The 24,012-nt window shown below is 44.9% G+C and overlaps 1 protein-coding gene across 1 annotated transcript in view; it reads left to right on the top strand.

Moving 5' to 3' along the window:
- LOC122930768 (amyloid beta precursor protein) overlaps nt 1-21,877 on the top strand; it is a 191,164-nt gene extending 169,287 nt beyond the window's left edge. The window contains 1 exon segment of the mRNA XM_044284351.1: nt 20,661-21,877. Coding sequence (XP_044140286.1) covers nt 20,661-20,762 — 102 coding nt within the window. The 3' untranslated portion in view covers nt 20,763-21,877.
- The last annotated feature ends 2,135 nt before the right edge of the window (nt 21,878-24,012 follow it).

The raw sequence follows: 24,012 nt of genomic DNA, 5'->3' as shown, positions 1-24,012 counted from the left end.
GTGGGTGAGCTGATTCTCTAGCCATGCCTTGAGAAGTCCAAGCTCTTATATCCTATTAAATAAAGAGCTAAGCAACCTAATGTTGCAACTAGTGGAGATACAGTCTAAAGGACATTGCCTATGTGTTGTTCACCCCGTTCACTCCTGCATCTATGAGTGGCCAGCTGTCAGACCTAGGATGAGTCGAAGTCACAAGACTATTACCAGATACTGTTTAGCAATTGGTCATTTGACCGTATCTCGTCTTTTTTCATGTACTGCAAATTAAAACTTCACTTTTATTTAAATCTTCTTAAAAACTAATTTTTCAAACTTCCTGTTTTCTAAGATACTGTGACTATATTAAAACTTTCAGTATTTTCTAAGCAGGAAAATAAATTGTGGTTAGGGGAAAGTGATGTGTTTCTGCTGTTATTGTTTTTCCCAGCAGCACTTAATCATTTGGAACACTGTAGCAGTACAGCCTTAAAGCGCTACATTATGTTCCGTTCAGATTCTAATGATATTAATTCTTTCCTTCTAATTCTACTTCCTGCTCGCTACTGAACTTAAAAGACACACAAACAGACACCCTGCCTCCCGACATGTTTGTATGTGTGTTAGGTATATGAATGATGTCATCATGTTGCGGCGTATCATACTGCCGCTTGCTCGCTTTGTGCTCCTGATTCATTTAAACATTTCTGGCTATTGGTCAGTCTTAATAGCCTGCATCGCCTGCTAGTTGTCACTATACTCACCCCGGCCCCCTCGCTTATGCGGGGAATTCGCGCATGCATGCGAACTTAGAAAGATTTTTCTCATCTGGTCCACAGTGCACATGCAAGAGGTTACACCGAACATCATGACATCATATACCTAACACACATACCTGCATGATCCCCTGAAGACGCTGGTTTTCCAGCGAAACATGTCGAGAGGCAGGGTGTGTGTTTGTGTGTGTTTTTAAGTTCAGTAGCGAGCAGGAAGTAGAATTAGAAGGAAAGAATTAATCTCATTAGAATCTGAACGGAACATAATGTAGCGCTTTAAGGCTGTACTTGCTACAGTGTTCCAAGTGATTAAGTGCTGCTGTGAAAAACAATAACCGCAGAAACCACAATTTATTTTCCTGCTTAGAAAATACTGAAAGTTTTAATATAGTCACAGTATCTTAGAATATTAAGAAGTTTGAAAAAGTAGTTTTTAAGAAGATTTAAATAAAAGTGTAGTTTTAATTTTCAGTACATTAAAAAAGACGAGATACGGTCAAATGACCAATTGCTAAACAGAGACTGCGAATGTACAGTACAGACCAAAAGTTTGGACACACCTTCTCATTCAAAGAGTTTTCTTTATTTTCATGACTATGAAAATTGTAGATTCACACTGAAGGCATCAAAACTATGAATTAACACATGTGGAATTATATACATAACAAAAAAGTGTGAAACAACTGAAAATATGTCATATTCTAGGTTCTTCAAAGTAGCCACCTTTTGCTTTGATTACTGCTTTGCACACTCTTGGCATTCTCTTGATGAGCTTCAAGAGGTAGTCACCTGAAATGGTTTTCACTTCACAGGTGTGCCCTGTCAGGTTTAATAAGTGGGATTTCTTGCCTTATAAATGGGGTTGGGACCATCAGTTGCGTTGTGGAGAAGTCAGGTGGATACACAGTCCTACTGAATAGACTGTTAGAATTTGTATTATGGCAAGAAAAAAGCAGCTAAGTAAAGAAAAACGAGTGGCCATCATTACTTTAAGAAATGAAGGTCAGTCAGTCCGAAAAATTGGGAAAACTTTGAAAGTGTCCCCAAGTGCAGTCACAAAAACCATCAAGCGCTACAAAGAAACTGGCTCACATGCGGACCGCCCCAGGAAAGGAAGACCAAGAGTCACCTCTGCTGCGGAGGATAAGTTCATCAGAGTCACCAGCCTCAGAAATCGCAGGTTAACAGCAGCTCAGATTAGAGACCAGGTCAATGCCACACACAGTTCTAGCAGCAGACACATCTCTAGAACAACTGGTAAGAGGAGACTGTGTGAATCAGGCCTTCATGGTAGAATATCTGCTAGGAAACCACTGCTAAGGACAGGCAACAAGCAGAAGAGACTTGTTTGGGCTAAAGAACACAAGGAATGGATATTAGTCCAGTGGAAATCTGTGCTTTGGTCTGATGAGTCCAAATTTGAGATCTTTGGTTCCAACCACCGTGTCTTTTTGCGACGCAGAAAAGGTGAACGGATGGACTCTACATGCCTGGTTCCCACCGTGAAGCATGGAGGAGGAGGTGTGATGGTGTGGGGGTGCTTTGCTGGTGACACTGTTGGGGATTTATTCAAAATTGAAGGCATACTGAACCAGCATGGCTACCACAGCATCTTGCAGCGGCATGCTATTCCATCCGGTTTGCGTTTAGTTGGACCATCATTTATTTTTCAACAGGACAATGACCCCAAACACACCTCCAGGCTGTGTAAGGGCTATTTGACCATGAAGGAGAGTGATGGGGTGCTGCGCCAGATGACCTGGCCTCCACAGTCACCGGACCTGAACCTAATCGAGATGGTTTGGGGTGAGCTGGACCGAAGAGTGAAGGCAAAAGGGCCAACAAGTGCTAAGCATCTCTGGGAACTCCTTCAAGACTGTTGGAAGACCATTTCAGGTGACTACCTCTTGAAGCTCATCAAGAGAATGCCAAGAGTGTGCAAAGCAGTAATCAAAGCAAAAGGTGGCTACTTTGAAGAACCTAGAATGTGACATATTTTCAGTTGTTTCATACTTTTTTGTTATGTACAGTACAGACCAAAAGTTTGGACACACCTTCTCATTCAAAGAGTTTTCTTTATTTTCATGACTATGAAGGCATCAAAACTATGAATTAACACATGTGGAATTATATACATAACAAAAAAGTGTGAAACTTCTAAAAATATGTCATATTCTAGGTTCTTCAAAGTAGCCACCTTTTGCTTTGATTACTGCTTTGCACACTCTTGGCATTCTCTTGATGAGCTTCAAGAGGTAGTCACTAGGGATGAGCGAACTCGAACTGTATAGTTCGGGTTCGTACCGAATTTTGGGGTGTCCGTGACACGGACCCGAACCCGGACATTTTCGTAAAAGTCCGGGTTCGGGTTCGGTGTTCGTCGCTTTCTTCGCGCTTTTGTGACGCTTTCTTGGCGCTTTTTGAAAGGCTGCAAAGCAGCCAATCAACAAGCGTCATACTACTTGCCCCAAGAGGCCATCACAGCCATGCCTACTATTGGCATGGCTGTGATTGGCCAGAGCACCATGTGACCCAGCCTCTATTTAAGCTGGAGTCACATAGCGCCGCCCGTCACTCTGCTCTGATTAGCGTAGGGAGAGGTTGCGGCTGCGACAGTAGGGCGAGATTAGGCAGATTAACTCCTCCAAAGGACTTGATTAACTGATCGATCTGCAGCTGTGGATCATTGAGCTGCTGATCCTCAATTGCTCACTGTTTTTAGGCTGCACAGACCGTTTGTCAGTCTCATTTTTCTGGGGTGATCGGCGGCCATTTTGTGTCTTGTGGTGCGCCAGCACAAGCTGCGACCAAGTGCATTTAACCCTCAATGGTGTGGTTGTTTTTTGGCTAAAGCCTACATCAGGGTGAAGCTGTGACACCAAGTGCATTTAACCAGCAATAGTCTGTTCATTTTTTGGCCATATACAAAATCAGGGGCAAGCTGCGCCTGTCACCAAGTGCATTTAACCCTCAATGGTGTGGTTGTTTTTGGCTAAAGCCTACATCAGGGTGAAGCTGTCACACCAAGTGCATTTAACCAGCAATAGTCTGTTCATTTTTTGGCCATATACAAAATCAGGGGCAAGCTGCGCCTGTCACCAAGTGCATTTAACCCTCAATGGTGTGGTTGTTTTTTGGCTAAAGCCTACATCAGGGTGAAGCTGTCACACCAAGTGCATTTAACCAGCAATAGTCTGTTCATTTTTTGGCCATATACAAAATCAGGGGCAAGCTGCGCCTGTCACCAAGTGCATTTAACCCTCAATGGTGTGGTTGTTTTTTGGCTAAAGCCTACATCAGGGTGAAGCTGTCACACCAAGTGCATTTAACCAGCAATAGTCTGTTCATTTTTTGGCCATATCCCAGTCTAATTCTGTCACTAAATCCATACCGGTCACCCAGCGCCTAAATACTAGGCCTCAAATTTATATCCAGCTAAATCTGTCCCTAGTGCTGTAGCTGGGCGAGTTATTTAGTGTCCGTTCAAGCACATTTCTTGTTCTGGGTTGAAATACAATTCCCAATTTAGCAATTTCATAATTTAGTGGTTCCTGCTATATCAGAGCTATTTGAAATCTATCCCAAAAAGGGTATATAATATTGAAGGTGCACATAGGGTCATTCAGAGTAACTTCACACACACCCGCTACTGTGTATTTCCAAGTCTAATTCTGTCACTAAATCCATACCGGTGACCCAGCGCCTAAATACTAGGCCTCAAATTTAATTCCCTCTAAATCTCTCGTTACCCACCGCTGTACTGTTGTTGCTGGGCAAGATATTTAGTGTCCGTCAAAGCACATTTTTTGTTCTGGGTTGAAGTACAATTCCCAATTTAGCAATTTCATAATTTAGTGGTTTCTGCTATATCAGAGCTATTTGAAATCTATCCCAAAAAGGGTATATAATATTGAAGGTGCACATAGGGTCATTCAGAATAACTTCACACACACCCGCTACTGTGTATTTCCAAGTCTAATTCTGTCACTAAACCCATACCTGTCACCCAGCGCCTAAATACTAGGCCTCAAATTTAAATCCCTCTAAATCTCTCGTTACCGTTGTCCTGTTGTAGCTGGGAAAGTTATTTAGTGCCCGTCAAAGCACATTTTTTGTTCTGGGTTGAAGTACAATTCCCAATTTAGCAATTTCATAATTTAGTGGTTCCTGCTATATCAGAGCTATTTGAAATCTATCCCAAAAAGGGTATATAATATTGAAGGTGCACATAGGGTCATTCAGAGTAACTTCACACACACCCGCTACTGTGTATTTCCAAGTCTAATTCTGTCACTAAATCCATACCGGTGACCCAGCGCCTAAATACTAGGCCTCAAATTTAATTCCCTCTAAATCTCTCGTTACCCACCGCTGTACTGTTGTTGCTGGGCAAGATATTTAGTGTCCGTCAAAGCACATTTTTTGTTCTGGGTTGAAGTACAATTCCCAATTTAGCAATTTCATAATTTAGTGGTTTCTGCTATATCAGAGCTATTTGAAATCTATCCCAAAAAGGGTATATAATATTGAAGGTGCACATAGGGTCATTCAGAATAACTTCACACACACCCGCTACTGTGTATTTCCAAGTCTAATTCTGTCACTAAACCCATACCTGTCACCCAGCGCCTAAATACTAGGCCTCAAATTTAAATCCCTCTAAATCTCTCGTTACCGTTGTCCTGTTGTAGCTGGGAAAGTTATTTAGTGCCCGTCAAAGCACATTTTTTGTTCTGGGTTGAAGTACAATTCCCAATTTAGCAATTTCATAATTTAGTGGTTCCTGCTATATCAGAGCTATTTGAAATCTATCCCAAAAAGGGTATATAATATTGAAGGTGCACATAGGGTCATTCAGAATAACTTCACACACACCCGCTACTGTGTATTTCCAAGTCTAATTCTGTCACTAAATCCATACCGGTGACCCAGCGCCTAAATACTAGGCCTCAAATTTAATTCCCTCTAAATCTCTCGTTACCCACCGGTGTACTGTTGTTGCTGGGCAAGATATTTAGTGTCCGTCAAAGCACATTTTTTGTTCTGGGTTGAAGTACAATTCCCAATTTAGCAATTTCATAATTTAGTGGTTTCTGCTATATCAGAGCTATTTGAAATCTATCCCTAAAAGGGTATATAATATTGAAGGTGCACATAGGGTCATTCAGAATAACTTCACACACACCCGCTACTGTGTATTTCCAAGTCTAATTCTGTCACTAAACCCATACCTGTCACCCAGCGCCTAAATACTAGGCCTCAAATTTAAATCCCTCTAAATCTCTCGTTACCGTTGTCCTGTTGTAGCTGGGAAAGTTATTTAGTGCCCGTCAAAGCACATTTTTTGTTCTGGGTTGAAGTACAATTCCCAATTTAGCAATTTCATAATTTAGTGGTTCCTGCTATATCAGAGCTATTTGAAATCTATCCCAAAAAGGGTATATAATATTGAAGGTGCACATTGGGTCATTCAGAATAACTTCACACACACGCTTCTGTGCATTTCCAAGTCTAATTCTGTCACTAAATCCATACCGGTGACCCAGCGCCTAAATACTAGGCCTCAAATTTAATTCCCTCTAAATCTCTCGTTACCCACCGCTGTACTGTTGTTGCTGGGCAAGATATTTAGTGTCCGTCAAAGCACATTTTTTGTTCTGGGTTGAAGTACAATTCCCAATTTAGCAATTTCATAATTTAGTGGTTTCTGCTATATCAGAGCTATTTGAAATCTATCCCTAAAAGGGTATATAATATTGAAGGTGCACATAGGGTCATTCAGAATAACTTCACACACACCCGCTACTGTGTATTTCCAAGTCTAATTCTGTCACTAAATCCATACCGGTGACCCAGCGCCTAAATACTAGGCCTCAAATTTAATTCCCTCTAAATCTCTCGTTACCCACCGTTGTACTGTTGTTGCTGGGCAAGATATTTAGTGTCCGTCAAAGCACATTTTTTGTTCTGGGTTGAAGTACAATTCCCAATTTAGCAATTTCATAATTTAGTGGTTTCTGCTATATCAGAGCTATTTGAAATCTATCCCTAAAAGGGTATATAATATTCAAGGTGCACATTGGGTCATTCAGAATAACTTCACACACACACGCTTCTGTGCATTTCCAAGTCTAATTCTGTCACTAAATCCATACCGGTCACCCAGCGCCTAAATACTAGGCCTCAAATTTATATCCCGCTGAATTTGAATACAATACATTGGGCCAAATAATATATTTGTTGTTGTGGTGAACCATAACAATGAGAAAAACATCTAGTAAGGGACGCGGACGTGGACATGGTCGTGGTGGTGTTAGTGGACCCTCTGGTGCTGGGAGAGGACGTGGCCGTTCTGCCACATCCACACGTCCTAGTGTACCAACTACTTCAGGTCCCAGTAGCCGCCAGAATTTACAGCGATATATGGTGGGGCCCAATGCCGTTCTAAGGATGGTAAGGCCTGAGCAGGTACAGGCATTAGTCAATTGGGTGGCCGACAGTGGATCCAGCACGTTCACATTATCTCCCACCCAGTCTTCTGCAGAAAGCGCACAGATGGCGCCTGAAAACCAACCCCATCAGTCTGTCACATCACCCCCATGCATACCAGGGAAACTGTCTCAGCCTCAAGTTATGCAGCAGTCTCTTATGCTGTTTGAAGACTCCGCTGGCAGGGTTTCCCAAGGGCATCCACCTAGCCCTTCCCCAGCGGTGAAAGACATAGAATGCACTGACGCACAACCACTTATGTTTCCTGATGATGAGGACATGGGAATACCACCTCAGCATGTCTCTGATGATGACGAAACACAGGTGCCAACTGCTGCGTCTTTCTGCAGTGTGCAGACTGAACAGGAGGTCAGGGATCAAGACTGGGTGGAAGACGATGCAGGGGACGATGAGGTCCTAGACCCCACATGGAATGAAGGTCGTGCCACTGACTTTCACAGTTCGGAGGAAGAGGCAGTGGTGAGACCGAGCCAACAGCGTAGCAAAAGAGGGAGCAGTGGGCAAAAGCAGAACACCCGCCGCCAAGAGACTCCGCCTGCTACTGACCGCCGCCATCTGGGACCGAGCACCCCAAAGGCAGCTTCAAGGAGTTCCCTGGCATGGCACTTCTTCAAACAATGTGCTGACGACAAGACCCGAGTGGTTTGCACGCTGTGCCATCAGAGCCTGAAGCGAGGCATTAACGTTCTGAACCTGAGCACAACCTGCATGACCAGGCACCTGCATGCAAAGCATGAACTGCAGTGGAGTAAACACCTTAAAACCAAGGAAGTCACTCAGGCTCCCCCTGCTACCTCTTCTGCTGCTGCCGCCTCGGCCTATTCTGCTGCTGCCGCCTCGGCCTCTTCCTCCGCCTCTGGAGGAACGTTGGCACCTGCCGCCCAGCAAACAGGGGATGTACCACCAACACCACCACCACCACCTCCGTCACCAAGCGTCTCCACCATGTCACACGCCAGCGTTCAGCTCTCCATCTCACAAACATTTGATAGAAAGCGTAAATTCCCACCTAGCCACCCTCGATCCCTGGCCCTGAATGCCAGCATTTCTAAACTACTGGCCTATGAAATGCTGTCATTTAGGCTGGTGGACACAGACAGCTTCAAACAGCTCATGTCGCTTGCTGTCCCACAGTATGTTGTTCCCAGCCGGCACTACTTCTCCAAGAGAGCCGTGCCTTCCCTGCACAACCAAGTATCCGATAAAATCAAGTGTGCACTGCGCAACGCCATCTGTGGCAAGGTCCACCTAACCACAGATACGTGGACCAGTAAGCACGGCCAGGGACGCTATATCTCCCTAACTGCACACTGGGTAAATGTAGTGGCAGCTGGGCCCCAGGCGGAGAGCTGTTTGGCGCACGTCCTTCCGCCGCCAAGGATCGCAGGGCAACATTCTTTGCCTCCTGTTGCCACCTCCTCCTTCTCGGCTTCCTCCTCCTCTTCTTCCACCTGCTCATCCAGTCAGCCACACACCTTCACCACCAACTTCAGCACAGCCCGGGGTAAACGTCAGCAGGCCATTCTGAAACTCATATGTTTGGGGGACAGGCCCCACACCGCACAGGAGTTGTGGCGGGGTATAGAACAACAGACCGACGAGTGGTTGCTGCCGGTGAGCCTCAAGCCCGGCCTGGTGGTGTGTGATAATGGGCGAAATCTCGTTGCAGCTCTGGGACTAGCCAATTTGACGCACATCCCTTGCTTGGCGCATGTGCTGAATTTGGTGGTGCAGAAGTTCATTCACAACTACCCCGACATGTCAGAGCTGCTGCATAAAGTGCGGGCCGTCTGTTCGCGCTTCCGGCGTTCACATCCTGCTGCTGCTCGCCTGTCTGCGCTACAGCGTAACTTCGGCCTTCCCGCTCACCGCCTCATATGCGACGTGCCCACCAGGTGGAACTCCACCTTGCACATGCTGGACAGACTGTGCGAGCAGCAGCAGGCCATAGTGGAGTTTCAGCTGCAGCACGCACGGGTCAGTCGCACTACAGAACAGCACCACTTCACCACCAATGACTGGGCCTCCATGCGAGACCTGTGTGCCCTGTTGCGCTGTTTCGAGTACTCCACCAACATGGCCAGTGGCGATGACACCGTTATCAGCGTTACAATACCACTTCTATGTCTCCTTGAGAAAACACTTAGGGCGATGATGGAACAGGAGGTGGCCCAGGAGGAGGAGGAGGAGGATGAGGAAGAGGGGTCATTTTTAGCACTTTCAGGCCAGTCTCTTCGAAGTGACTCAGAGGGAGGTTTTTTGCAACAGCAGAGGCCAGGTACAAATGTGGCCAGCCAGGGCCCACTACTGGAGGACGAGGAGGACGAGGATGAGGAGGAGGTGGAGGAGGATGAGGATGAAGCATGGTCACAGCGGGGTGGCACCCAACGCAGCTCGGGTCCATCACTGGTGCGTGGCTGGGGGGAAAGGCAGGACGATGACGATACGCCTCCCACAGAGGACAGCTTGTCCTTACCCCTGGGCAGCCTGGCACACATGAGCGACTACATGCTGCAGTGCCTGCGCAACGACAGCAGAGTTGCCCACATTTTAACCTGTGCGGACTACTGGGTTGCCACCCTGCTGGATCCACGCTACAAAGACAATGTGCCCACCTTACTTCCTGCACTGGAGCGTGATAGGAAGATGCGCGAGTACAAGCGCACGTTGGTAGACGCGCTACTGAGAGCATTCCCAAATGTCACAGGGGAACAAGTGGAAGCCCAAGGCCAAGGCAGAGGAGGAGCAAGAGGTCGCCAAGGCAGCTGTGTCACGGCCAGCTCCTCTGAGGGCAGGGTTAGCATGGCAGAGATGTGGAAAACTTTTGTCAACACGCCACAGCTAACTGCACCACCACCTGATACGCAACGTGTTAGCAGGAGGCAACATTTTACTAACATGGTGGAACAGTACGTGTGCACACCCCTCCACGTACTGACTGATGGTTCGGCCCCATTCAACTTCTGGGTCTCTAAATTGTCCACGTGGCCAGAGCTAGCCTTTTATGCCTTGGAGGTGCTGGCCTGCCCGGCAGCCAGCGTTTTGTCTGAACGTGTATTCAGCACGGCAGGGGGCGTCATTACAGACAAACGCAGCCGCCTGTCTACAGCCAATGTGGACAAGCTGACGTTCATAAAAATGAACCAGGCATGGATCCCACAGGACCTGTCCGTCCCTTGTCCAGATTAGACATTAACTACCTCCCCATAACCATATATTATTGGACTCCAGGGCACTTCCTCATTCAATCCTATTTTTATTTTCATTTTACCATTATATTGCGATGCTACCCAAAGTTGAATGAACCTCTCCTCTGCCTGTGTGCTAGGCCTAAATATATGCCAATGGACTGTTGCAGTGGTGGCTGACATGAAGCCTGATTCTCTGCTATGACATGCAGACTAATTCTCTGCTGACATGAAGCCAGATTGTCTGTTACGGGACCTCTCTCCTCTGCCTGGGTGCTGGGCCTAAATTTATGACAATGGACTGTTGCAGTGGTGGCTGACGTGAAGCCTGATTCTCTGCTATGACATGCAGACTGATTCTCTGCTGTCATGAAGCCAGATTGTCTGTTACGGGACCTCTCTCCTCTGCCTGGGTGCTGGGCCTAAATTTATGACAATGGACTGTTGCAGTGGTGGCTGACGTGAAGCCTGATTCTCTGCTATGACATGCAGACTGATTCTCTGCTGTCATGAAGCCAGATTGTCTGTTACGGGACCTTTCTCCTCTACCTGGGTTCTGGGCCTAAATTTATGAAAATTGACTCTTACAGTGGTGGGTGACGTGAAGCCTGATTCTCTGCTATGATATGAAGACTGATTCTCTGCTGACATGAAGCCAGATTGTCTGTTACGGGACCTTTCTCCTCTGCCTGGGTTCTGGGCCTAAATTTATGAAAATTGACTCTTACAGTGGTGGGTGACGTGAAGCCTGATTCTCTGCTATGATATGAAGACTGATTCTCTGCTGACATGAAGCCAGATTGTCTGTTACGGGACCTTTCTCCTCTGCCTGGGTTCTGGGCCTAAATTTATGAAAATTGACTCTTACAGTGGTGGGTGACGTGAAGCCTGATTCTCTGCTATGATATGAAGACTGATTCTCTGCTGACATGAAGCCAGATTGTCTGTTACGGGACCTTTCTCCTCTGCCTGGGTTCTGGGCCTAAATTTATGAAAATTGACTCTTACAGTGGTGGGTGACGTGAAGCCTGATTCTCTGCTATGATATGAAGACTGATTCTCTGCTGACATGAAGCCAGATTGTCTGTTACGGGACCTTTCTCCTCTGCCTGGGTTCTGGGCCTAAATTTATGAAAATTGACTCTTACAGTGGTGGGTGACGTGAAGCCTGATTCTCTGCTATGATATGAAGACTGATTCTCTGCTGACATGAAGCCAGATTGTCTGTTACGGGACCTTTCTCCTCTGCCTGGGTTCTGGGCCTAAATTTATGAAAATTGACTCTTACAGTGGTGGGTGACGTGAAGCCTGATTCTCTGCTATGATATGAAGACTGATTCTCTGCTGACATGAAGCCAGATTGTCTGTTACGGGACCTCTCTCCTCTGCCTGGGTGCTGGGCCTAAATATATGCCAATGGACTGTTGCAGTGGTGGCTGACGTGAAGCCTCATTCTCTGCTATGACATGCAGACTAATTCTCTGCTGACATGAAGACAGATTCTCTGTTACGGGACCTCTCTCCTCTGCCTGGGTGCCGGGGCCTAAATATCTGAGAATGGACTGTTCCAGTGGTGGCTGACGTGAAGCCTCATTCTCTGCTATGACATGCAGACTAATTCTCTGCTGACATGAAGACAGATTCTCTGTTACGGGACCTCCCTCCTCTGCCTGGGTGCTGGGCCTAAATATATGCCAATGGACTGTTGCAGTGGTGGCTGACGTGAAGCCTCATTCTCTGCTATGACATGCAGACTAATTCTCTGCTGACATGAAGACAGATTCTCTGTTACGGGACCTCCCTCCTCTGCCTGGGTGCTGGGCCTAAATATATGCCAATGGACTGTTGCAGTGGTGGCTGACGTGAAGCCTCATTCTCTGCTATGACATGCAGACTGATTCTCTGCTGACATGAAGCCAGATTCTCTGTTACGGGACCTCTCTCCTCTGCCTGTGTGTGTGCTGGGCCTAAATATATGCCAATGGACTGTTGCAGTGGTGGCTGACGTGAAGCCTCATTCTCTGCTATGACATGCAGACTGATTCTCTGCTGACATGAAGCCAGATTCTCTGTTACGGGACCTCTCTCCTCTGCCTGTGTGTGTGCTGGGCCTAAATATATGCCAATGGACTGTTGCAGTGGTGGCTGACGTGAAGCCTCATTCTCTGCTATGACATGCAGACTAATTCTCTGCTGACATGAAGACAGATTCTCTGTTACGGGACCTCCCTCCTCTGCCTGGGTGCTGGGCCTAAATATATGCCAATGGACTGTTGCAGTGGTGGCTGACGTGAAGCCTCATTCTCTGCTATGACATGCAGACTGATTCTCTGCTGACATGAAGCCAGATTCTCTGTTACGGGACCTCTCTCCTCTGCCTGTGTGTGTGCTGGGCCTAAATATATGCCAATGGACTGTTGCAGTGGTGGCTGACGTGAAGCCTCATTCTCTGCTATGACATGCAGACTGATTCTCTGCTGACATGAAGCCAGATTCTCTGTTACGGGACCTCTCTCCTCTGCCTGTGTGTGTGCTGGGCCTAAATATATGCCAATGGACTGTTGCAGTGGTGGCTGACGTGAAGCCTCATTCTCTGCTATGACATGCAGACTAATTCTCTGCTGACATGAAGACAGATTCTCTGTTACGGGACCTCCCTCCTCTGCCTGGGTGCTGGGCCTAAATATATGCCAATGGACTGTTGCAGTGGTGGCTGACGTGAAGCCTCATTCTCTGCTATGACATGCAGACTAATTCTCTGCTGACATGAAGACAGATTCTCTGTTACGGGACCTCTCTCCTCTGCCTGGGTGCCGGGGCCTAAATATCTGAGAATGGACTGTTCCAGTGGTGGGTGACGGGAAGCCAGATTCTCTGCTATGGAACCTCTCTCCAATTGATTTTGGTTAATTTTTATTTATTTAATTTTTATTTTAATTCATTTCCCTATCCACATTTGTTTGCAGGGGATTTACCTACATGTTGCTGCCTTTTGCAGCCCTCTAGCTCTTTCCTGGGCTGTTTTACAGCCTTTTTAGTGCCGAAAAGTTCGGGTCCCCATTGACTTCAATGGGGTTCGGGTTCGGGACGAAGTTCGGATCGGGTTCGGATCCCGAACCCGAACATTTCCGGGATGTTCGGCCGAACTTCTCGAACCCGAACATCCAGGTGTTCGCTCAACTCTAGTAGTCACCTGAAATGGTCTTCCAACAGTCTTGAAGGAGTTCCCAGAGATGCTTAGCACTTGTTGGCCCTTTTGCCTTCACTCTGCGGTCCAGCTCACCCCAAACCATCTCGATTGGGTTCAGGTCCGGTGACTGTGGAGGCCAGATCATCTGGCGCATCACTCTGCTTCATGGTCAAATAGCCCTTACTTTCAAAGTTTTCCCAATTTTTCGAACTGACTGACTTACCTTCATTTCTTAAAGTAATGATGGCCACTCGTTTTTCTCTACTTAGCTGCTTTTTTTCTTGCCATAATACAAATTCTAACAGTCTATTCAGTAGGACTATCAGCTGTGTATCCACCTGACTTCTCCTCAACGCAACTGATGGTTCCACCCCAATTTATAAGGCAAGAAATCCCACTTATTAAACCTGACAGGGTACACCTGTGAAGTGAAAACCATTTCAGGTGACTACCTCTTGAAGCTCATCAAGAGAATGTCAAGAGTGTGCAAAGCAGTAATCAAAGCAAAAGGTGGCTACTTTGAAGAACCTAGAATATGACATATTTTCAGTTGTTTCACACTTTTTTGTTATGTATATAATTCCAAATGTGTTAATTCATAGTTTTAATGCCTTCAGTGTGAATCTACAATTTTCATAGTCATGAAAATAAAGAAAACTCTTTGAATGAGAAGGTGTGTCCAAACTTTTGGTCTGTACTGTATACGACTTACATGTGCTGAGAGGTCCAATTGTTTTCTGTAATTGTAAAAGTATTACCAGATACGGCTCGGTATACACCCAGATGATACCCATTCTTGCTTCACTGCACACAAGGTTATATATTATACAACATGTATAACTTACAGAACACAGCATTATAAGTTAGTCAAATATGAATACTGAATATAAAAATGCTGCCTACACACTTGTCCGACCTTGTTTTAAAGAACAAAAGACTATATCTAAGGCTACTTTCACACTAGCGTTTTTGCTGGATCTGGCAGGGTTCAGCAAAAACTCTTCCGTTACTGATGATACAATCGTCTGCGTCCATTATGAACGGATCCGGTTGTATTATCTTTAACATAGCCAATACGGATCCGTCATGAACACCATTGAAAGTCAATAGAAGATGGATCCGTTTTCTATTGTGGCAGAGAAAACGGAACTGTCCCCATTGACTTGCATTGGGGATCAAGCCGGATCCGTCTTGCTCCGCATCCCAGGACAGAAATAAACATGTTGCGGTTTGCTCTCTGGTATGGGAACGTAACTAAACGGAACGATGCTTCTTGGAGCATTCCATTCTGTTCTGTTTTGTCTCCATTGACAATGAATGGTGACAAAACTGAGGCGTTTTTCTCCGGTATTGAGCCCCTATGACGGATCTCAATACCGGAAAACTAAAACGCTAGTGTGAAAGTAGCCTTACACAAACATGAATACTGAATGCAATGAGTGCTTTAAGGGTCGTTCTAATATGAAATGAACATCGACTGCAAAATGGAATCGAAATGATCACATATATTCATTCACATATTAGATCATGAGAAGTTCTCTCTTGTTGGCTACCATACCAACAGGTACGAAAGTAAAGGATCCGACTTGGTGACCAGTGTGTAGGTACATGTACTGAAAGGCTTACAGGAAGTTCTGTCTTGGTGTCCACCATGTAGATACATGTATCGAGTGCAGTGAAGTACTCGTGATGAGTTCTGTCTTGATGTCTACCTCTTAGATACATGTACTGAAGTGCACATGAAAAGTTCTCTCTTGGTGGTCACCATGTTGATACATGTACTGAAGTGCACATGAGAAGTTCTGTGTTGTTGACCACCATGTTGATACATATACTGAAGTGCACATGAGAAGTTCTGTGTTTGTGGCCACCATGTTGATACATATACTGAAGTGCACATGAGAAGTTCTGTCTTGGTGGCCACCATGTTGATACATATACTGAAGTGCACATGAGAAGTTCTGTGTTGGTGGCCATCATGTTGATACATGTACTGAAGTTAGGGGTGGGCGATATAGGCGATATGAATTTGGGCCACGATATGGATTTTCGCCATATCGCCTATATCGCCGGACCGCGATATGATCATTTTCTCCTGAGCCGGCCGGCACAGCGGAGGGGGGAGGAGGGAGGAGGAGGGAGTCTCTCCCTCCCCACGGTGCGCGGCTGCCGCTGAACACCAATGAGGACAGAGTAGGAGGAGGAGGGGAGGGACTGTGGCCACTGCGCTACCAATGAATGTGCCGGCCATATCCCACAGGGTCCCCCTCCTCCCCCCCATCATTGGTGGCAGTTTGCAGTTCCGATCGGAGCCCCAGCAGTGTAATGCTGGGGCTCCGATCGGTTACCATGGCAGCCAGGACGCTATTGAAGCCCTGGCTGCCATGGTATGTTAGTGAGCAGAGAGCAGCGCATTATACTCACGTGCGCTGTGGCCGCCGGTCGCTCCTTCTCATAGGTCTGTGCGGCGGATAGCTAATGCTTACAGCATTAGCAATGCGCCGCACAGACCTATGAGAAGAAGGAGCGACCGGCGGCCACAGCGCACGTGAGTATAATGCGCTGCTCTCTGCTCACTAACATACCATGGCAGCCAGGACTTCAGCAGCGTGACTCCTGACTGCCATGGTAACCGATCGGAGCCCCAGCATTACACTGCTGGGGCTCCGATCGGAACTGCAAACTGCCACCAATGATGGGGGGGAGGAGGGGGACCCTGTGGCCACTGCCACCAATGATTAATACTGGGGAGGGAGGGGGGGTTTGCGTTACCAGAAGGGGCAGATCAGAGGCTGGGGGAGAAGATCAGAGGCTAGGGAAGGGGGGCAGATCAGAGGTTGGGGAGAAGATCAGAGGCTGGGGAAGGGGGGGCTGATCAGAGGCTGGGGAGAAGATCAGAGGCTGGGGAAGGGGGGCAGATCAGAGGCTGGGGGGGCAGATCAGAGGCTGGGGGGGCAGATCAGAGGCTGGGGGGGGCAGATCAGAGGCTTGGGGGGGCAGATCAGAGGCGCGGGGGGGCAGATCAGAGGCGCGGGGGGCAGATCAGAGGCTGGCGGGGGCAGATCAGAGGCTGGGGGGGCAGATCAGAGGCTGGGGGGGGGCAGATCAGAGGCTGGGGGAGCACATGAGAGGCTGGCGCCATGGTCAGCTCCCTGCTGTTGTGTGCACTATGCACAGGGCAGCAGGGAGAGTGTAAAGTCCTATTCACCCTAATAGAGCTCTATTAGGGTGAATATGACAAGGGTTCTAGCCCTTAAGGAGGCAAATAGTTAATAAATAAAAAGTAAAAAATAAATAAAATTTAAACACCCCCCCCCCCCCCCCAATATAGAAAACAATATATATCGCATATCGCACATGCTTAAAATTATATTGCAATTTAGATTTTAGGCCATATCGCCCACCCCTAACTGAAGTGCTCACAAAAAGTCTTGTCTTGGTTACCACCACGTAGATACATGTTCTGAAGTTCTGTGTTGGTGACCGCCATGCAGATACATGTTGTGAAGTTCTGCTTTGGGGATTATCTTGTAGATAAATAGGTTGCTAAAAGAATAGCACAAAAAGAAATAATGTAAAGCCTACAAGATGAGGGTAAAAAGGTGCATGAACAAGAAACTGGAGGCAGTAGCGAATAAAGAGCGACTTTAGCCTGCAATTTTACACACTAGGCTTAGGGATATCCCGGAAGAGATCAAAAGCTCAATACTTCTAAGGGATGCGATTATGTCTTGGAAGGCAATTAGGAAACTATATAAGTAATTTACTTATCCCCCAAACTACCATTATGGTCTTTGGCGACCTTTCCACAAGGCCCGCAGAATAAAATGTACCGGGCTTGGGGAGAAAAAGGGATAAAATCACTATAGGATAGACTGACCACATCAGGACATCAGATCATGTCCTGGAAAGACTTCCAGGATAAGTACCAATTAGCACCGTCACACTATATCCCATTTCAACAAATAGAATCATTTTGTAAATCACAGTCGGTGAAGATGGGAGAAGATAGACTGGCATGGTTTGCGGCCCTGTTGGGCACTGACAAAAGTATTGTGGCACTCTCAAAATTATATAGGAAGATTCAAAACATACACTCCATAGGCTTAGTGAGGGGAGCCTTTGACAAATGAGAAACTGGGAGATGGGGACCTAACAAGAAAAATGAGAGACGGTATTGTTCTAATACGACGGGCGATCTCTAATGAACAATGGCGAGAGACACAACTGAGAATAATGCACAAGGCAACTTATGCATTTGACCTTGCCTATAAAGAGGCCCCAGCGCACTATATTAGACCGTGTCCCAAGAGCGGGGCTTCTGCATGGTCTACTTACCTGCCCGGATCTGCAGCCGTTATGTGCACATGCCATACAGTACATAGAGGCGGTGTGGGGAATATCAGTCCGACAAATCCCACAGCAATGCACCTTCCACTATATCATGAGAGACTAAGACGCCTCTGTCTGCCTTGGTGGCAGGAGGAGGGATACATTAGTAAAAAAACGTACAGTGGTCTCTCAAGATACAATGGCCTCAGGATACAATATTTTCAACATGCAATGGTCTTTTCTGACCCATCATGAGCTGAAACCAGACTCAACATACAAGGTCTCAGACTCAGATCCAACCAATCAAGGCCACTTCTCTGGTACAATATCTGTATTAGTTTCTAGTTAGCAGCTATTCCTGACTGTTATATGTAAGGACTTGTGTTATCTGCCTTAGTTATCTGCTTATTTTTCTTAAATCTTAATTTTCTCTTATCTTGGGTGACATTTTCAGGCTTTGGAAGCAATTACTCAAGTTACAATGGTTTCAACATACAATGGTCGTCCTGGTTCCAATTAATATTGTAACTTGAGGGATCACTGTATATTAAGGCGCTGGTTACAACCAGAGACCCCCTCATGGGAAGAAGAAATAGGGACTTATGAAACAATTATTATATATGGAGAGACTGAATACTGAGCGTGATAAAGAAAAAGCTACAGACAGATATATTCAAAAATGGAGAAAATGTATTGAATTCGCTTTGACAGATGTGGAAATAAAGAGATTGATGTTTCCCTTTAACCCCTTCCCGCCCAGTGCCATAATGGTACGGCGCAGCGGGACGTGACTTGCCGCCCAGCGCAGTACTATTACGGCCCGCTGGATCTCACAGGACGCAGGCTGTAAGTGTATTACACTGGTAATACACTTACAGCCAATGCATTACAATACAGAAGTATTATAATGCATTGTAAAGGCGATCAGACCCCCAAAAGTTGTGGGAAAAAAAGTAAAAAAAATAAGTTTTACAAAAAAATAATGTTTCAAGTCCTTTTCCCAAAATAAAGTAAAAAATAAATAAAATTTAAATAGGGAAAAAAAGAAAAGTAGACCTATTAGGTATCGCTGTGTCCATATCGACTGTCTCTATAAAAATATCAAATGACTTAACCCCTCAGGTGAACACCGTAAAAAAATAAAATAAAAACTGTAATAAAAAAAACTTTTTTTTTTGTCGCCTTACATCACTAAAAGTGCAACACCAAGCGATCAAAAAGGCGTATGCCCCCCAAAATAGTACCAATCTAACCGTCACCTCATCCCGAAAAAAAATTAGCCCCTACCTAAGACAATTACCTAAAAAATTCAAAAAAACTTAGCTCTCAGACTATGGAGACACAAGAGACATGATTTTTGTTGGTTTCAGAAAGTGATTTTGTGTTAAATGTAAAAAAATTTAATAGAAAAAATATATACATATTAGGTATCGTCCAATGTCCGTAACAACCTGCTCTATAAAAATACGACATGACCTAACCCCTCAGGTGAACACCGTAAAAAAAAAAAAAAAAAAAAAAGTGGCAAAAAACCTTACATCAAAAAAAGTGTAATAGCGATCAAAAAGTCATGTGCACCCCAAAATAGTGCCAATCAAACCGTCATCTCATCCTGCAAAAATGATACCCTACCTGAGACAATCGCCCAAAAAAAGTGTGTTAAAAAAGCCATATGCACACTAAAATAGTACCAATCAAACCGTCATCTCTTACTGGAAAAATATGAGCCCCTACAAAAGACAGTCGCCCAAAAAATAAAAAATAAACTATGGCTTTCAGAATATGAAAACACTAAACATTTTTTTCAAAAATTCTTTATTATGTAAAACTGATTTACATATTTGGTATTGTCGCCTCCGTAACAACCTGCTGTATAAAAATACCACATGATCTAACCTGTCAGATGAACATTGTAAATAACAATAAATAAAAACTGTGCCAAAACAGCTATTGTTTCTTACCTTACCTCACAAAAAGTGTAATATAGAGCAACCAAAAATCCTATGTACCCTAAACTAGTACCAACAAAACTGCCACCTTATCCTGTAGTTTCCAAAATGGGGTCATTTTTTTAGGGGTGCATCAGGGGGTCTTCAAATGTGACATGGCAACTTAAAATTAGTTTTCTTTCACTGTTAACCCTTGCTTTGTTACTGGGAAAACATGGATTAAGATTGAAAAATTGAAAAAGGCCCAAACGAGAGGAACGCTGGGTAAACTACTGTAGATCCAAAGATTAGACGATCGAGTTCTCATAAACTATCTATATACATTATATGGCATTCAGCGTGGAGCTATATTGTTAGTTGTTGCGGGGGTTGGGGGGGGAGTTATGGGGATGTTAGGGGAATGGGGGGAGAATAAAAAATAAAACAATTGATCTGGTGACTGAGAAGATCATATGGCACAGTTATGGCTGAAGATATTGTAATGACATACGGTATTATTTTTTTCACTGGATTATAATGAAAAAAACTCCCTGAAAGAGTGACGCCCCTCTGGGCACCTTACTGGCCATTTGCATACTAAATAAACTGGATTTTCAGAGGATAAAAACATCTATTGCTGGAACAAAGGCACATCTGTAAATAAGGTACTAAGTGCTATTAGGGCAGGCCATGGATTTACTGCAATAGCGATTGTCCTGGTGACAGATTTCCTTTAACCTCCCTTCTCTTCCTCCTTTAGGTTGACGCCGCAGTGACGCCTGAGGAACGTCACTTGACCAAGATGCAGCAAAACGGCTACGAGAACCCCACATACAAGTTCTTCGAACAGATGCAGAATTAGGAACACCACAGCAGCCTCTCTTCTCGGACAGCAAATGATTGCTTCACTGCCCATCGGTGTTCGGCTATATACATATATAAATATAGAACCAGAAAAAAATAAAAAAAATAAAGGTCATGTTGAGAGAATAATAATAAAAAAAATCAAAAACGAGAAAAAGCTATAAAAAAAATCCACCACTGTTTTATGATTTAATCATCTTCGCCTTTTGACAGCTGTGCTGTAACACAAGTAGACGCTTGAACTAATAAACGGAAATCGGTAATGTATTCTCTTAACATTTCAGTCTTTACATAACATTATTCAATGAATGTTTTTGTGTACTGTAAAGAGTTTAGCTGTCTTAAGACTAGTGCATGAGTAGTCGCCTCTCCCTTATTTATCATGTAGATCTTTAAACAGGTTGTATATTATTCTTGTGAGTTGTGACAAAAAAAATAAAAAATTAAGTCCGGGGTGAAAACCGCTTTACAAAACGATTGGGGATGCATTATGTGTATGTGAGGTTTTATGCTGCTTCTTTTGCCTAGTACATTTGTTTGACCACCTCCGCTATGCATTTTAAAGGATAAAATCGAATTTTATTTTTATTGAATTTTAATTCCATGCAATTTTTTTTTAATTCCTTTTTTTTTTTTTTAAATATTTTCTCTCTACTGTGTTATTGTACAGATTGTTCTGCCGTGTACGTGATGTAGAAAATTATGGAAACACACACATTTGGTTTTTTGTGCCTGTTTTATGTGCACACTTTAGGAATTGCAGACGTTTAATTAAAATCAAACAAAAAAATATATATTATTAATATTTTTTCTTTTTCTTTTATTTTTATTTCTTCATGTAACATTTAAGCTTTAACCCCCTATCCGTGCTGGACAGGCCTGTGACACAATGTGTTTGCAGTACCCTCTAGTTGTTTTCGGGGTTTCATGTGTCTCTGATAATTCAAAGCACTTTTTTTTTTAGACAATTAAAAAAAAAAGTGCCCTGCTGGTCGAAAATTAGCAGAGATTCCTTTATGACAACTTTCTGCTGGATGATTGTACAGAATCATTGCTTATGAACTAATAGCTTTCTACACTGTGTTACATAAATAAATTTAAAAAAAAATCTGACTCAATGTGTTGGGTTTTCTTTTTGCCCTTTTCCCTCTGTATATGGTTGTACTGGAAACATGTCCGTCTAAGTGCTGTTTCACGCGAGCGGATGCCGTGCGTGGCATCCGCTCCGTGAAAGACAGCCAAGACCCGATGCGGACAGCAGAGGCACGGAGCAGTAACATGATTGATCATGCTCCGTGCCTCTCTGGAGCATTATCACAGAGCGGCACGGAGCATTATCAGTCCTGTTAATGCTCCGTGCCTCTGCAGTCTGCATCGGGTCTTGGCACTCTTTCACGGAGCGGATGCAACGCGCGGCATCCGCTCGTGTGAAACAGCCCTAAAGGTTTTAGTTGGTTTTTGACAGCAACAATAGCAGTAACTATTCTTGCAGTCAAAAATAGCAAGGCCTGGTGGACCCAATTATATGTTCTGTGCTTGTTGACTTCAACATTAGTGTCATGGCTCCATTCTGACTGGAAGCCATAAAAAGTATGAACGCATGTGCAGGTCAAAATTGCATCGTAAAAATAGATGTGCCTTTTGGGCCTGGCACCGTTCCAACCTCAATGAGAGCGATTCCTTTTTAGCCCAGAAGAAACAGGCATTGGGCTCAGGTGCCAACAGCATTATTAGTCACTAGGACACAATGGGGCAGATTTACTAAGCCTGTAGATGGCATGAACTTAAAGGGGTTGTCTCATCTCAGACAATAGGGACATATCGCTAGGATAGGCCCCCCATTGTCTTATAGGAGCGGGTCCCTATATCGGGAACGGAGCCCTGCAAGGTGGTGGCTGGAGGACTCCGGTCCGGCCACCACCAAGCGCTCTCCCTATAGAAGTGGATGGGAACGCACCACGCATGATTGGCCACTGCTCCTATTCACTTCTATGGGCCTGACAGAAATAGTGGCCCCATAGAAAATGAATGCATGCGCTGTGCGCTCACCACCACTTTCGGGGCTCCCTTTTTTATATAGGTGCGGGTCCCAGCGGTGGGACGCTCACCTATAAGACAATGGGGGCATATCCTAGGGATATGCCCCCATCGTCTGTTGTGAGAGTTGTGTCACTTCAGCAAGTGACATTTAGGCCTCACTGTCAGTGATTTGGCTTCAGTGGTCCGTGTCCGATTTTGCTTCAGTTGTGTTTCCTTGTGTCTTCCTTTTATTTTGTCTGACAGGGGAAAAAAAAAGAAAGGTTAATGAAAAGTGTAATTTTATTGCACCAGGGTCTTGTAGAAAAAAACGGACGCGGACACGGATGACATACCAGTTGTGCATCAGTTTTTTTTTGACTGACCCATTGACTTGAATGGGTCCGTCCTTCATTTTTCACTGACGAGAATAGGATAGGTTATATTTTTTTGACGGACTGGAATCACGGACGCGGAGAAAAAACGGAGGACTATCAGTTTTTTTTCACAGATCCATAGAAATGAATGGGACCTCCGCTAAACTGTGACGGAATGACGGAACGGACGCGGATGCACACAACGGTCATGTGCATGAGGCCTTATCATGTAGAGAAAGTTAATAGTAAGCCACTTACTAATGTATTGTGATTGTCCATACTGCTTCCTTTGCTTGCTGGATTCATTTTTCCAACACATTATACACTGCTTGTATCCATGGTTATGACGACCCTGCAATCCATCATGGTGGTCGTGCTTGCACACTGGAGGAAAAAGTGCCGGCCTCTGTGGTGGCCGGGACCGTGGGAGCGCACATAGGCTGGTGCTTTTTTTCTATAATGTGCAAGCACGGCCACCGCTGATGGATTGCAGGGTGGTCATAACTACAGGTGAGCGAATTGGCTTTGGGAAAAAAACATCCGAAGTTGATTTGCATAAAACTTTGTTCCAGTACTGAACGGAGCAGGAGCTCCGTACAGTATTAGAGAGTAATGGCTCCGATGAGCCGAAGTTATTACTTGAAACCGAACCAGAGTTCGGGAAATGTTTTTTTGCAGTACAAATTAATTTATGAAGTTATTTTGCGAAGTCTCGCGAGACTTCACAAAGTAATAACTTCGGCTCATTGGAGCCAATACATTCTAATACTGTACGGAGCTCCTGCTTTATACAGTATTGAAACAAAGGTTTATGCGAATCAACTTTGGATGATTCACCCAAAGTCGATTCGCTCC

This window comes from Bufo gargarizans, chromosome 3 (assembly GCF_014858855.1).
Source record: "Bufo gargarizans isolate SCDJY-AF-19 chromosome 3, ASM1485885v1, whole genome shotgun sequence".
Taxonomy (NCBI): Eukaryota; Metazoa; Chordata; class Amphibia; order Anura; family Bufonidae; genus Bufo; species Bufo gargarizans.
Note: the sequence above shows the minus strand (reverse complement) of the source record. Positions and strands in the feature narration are given on the sequence as shown.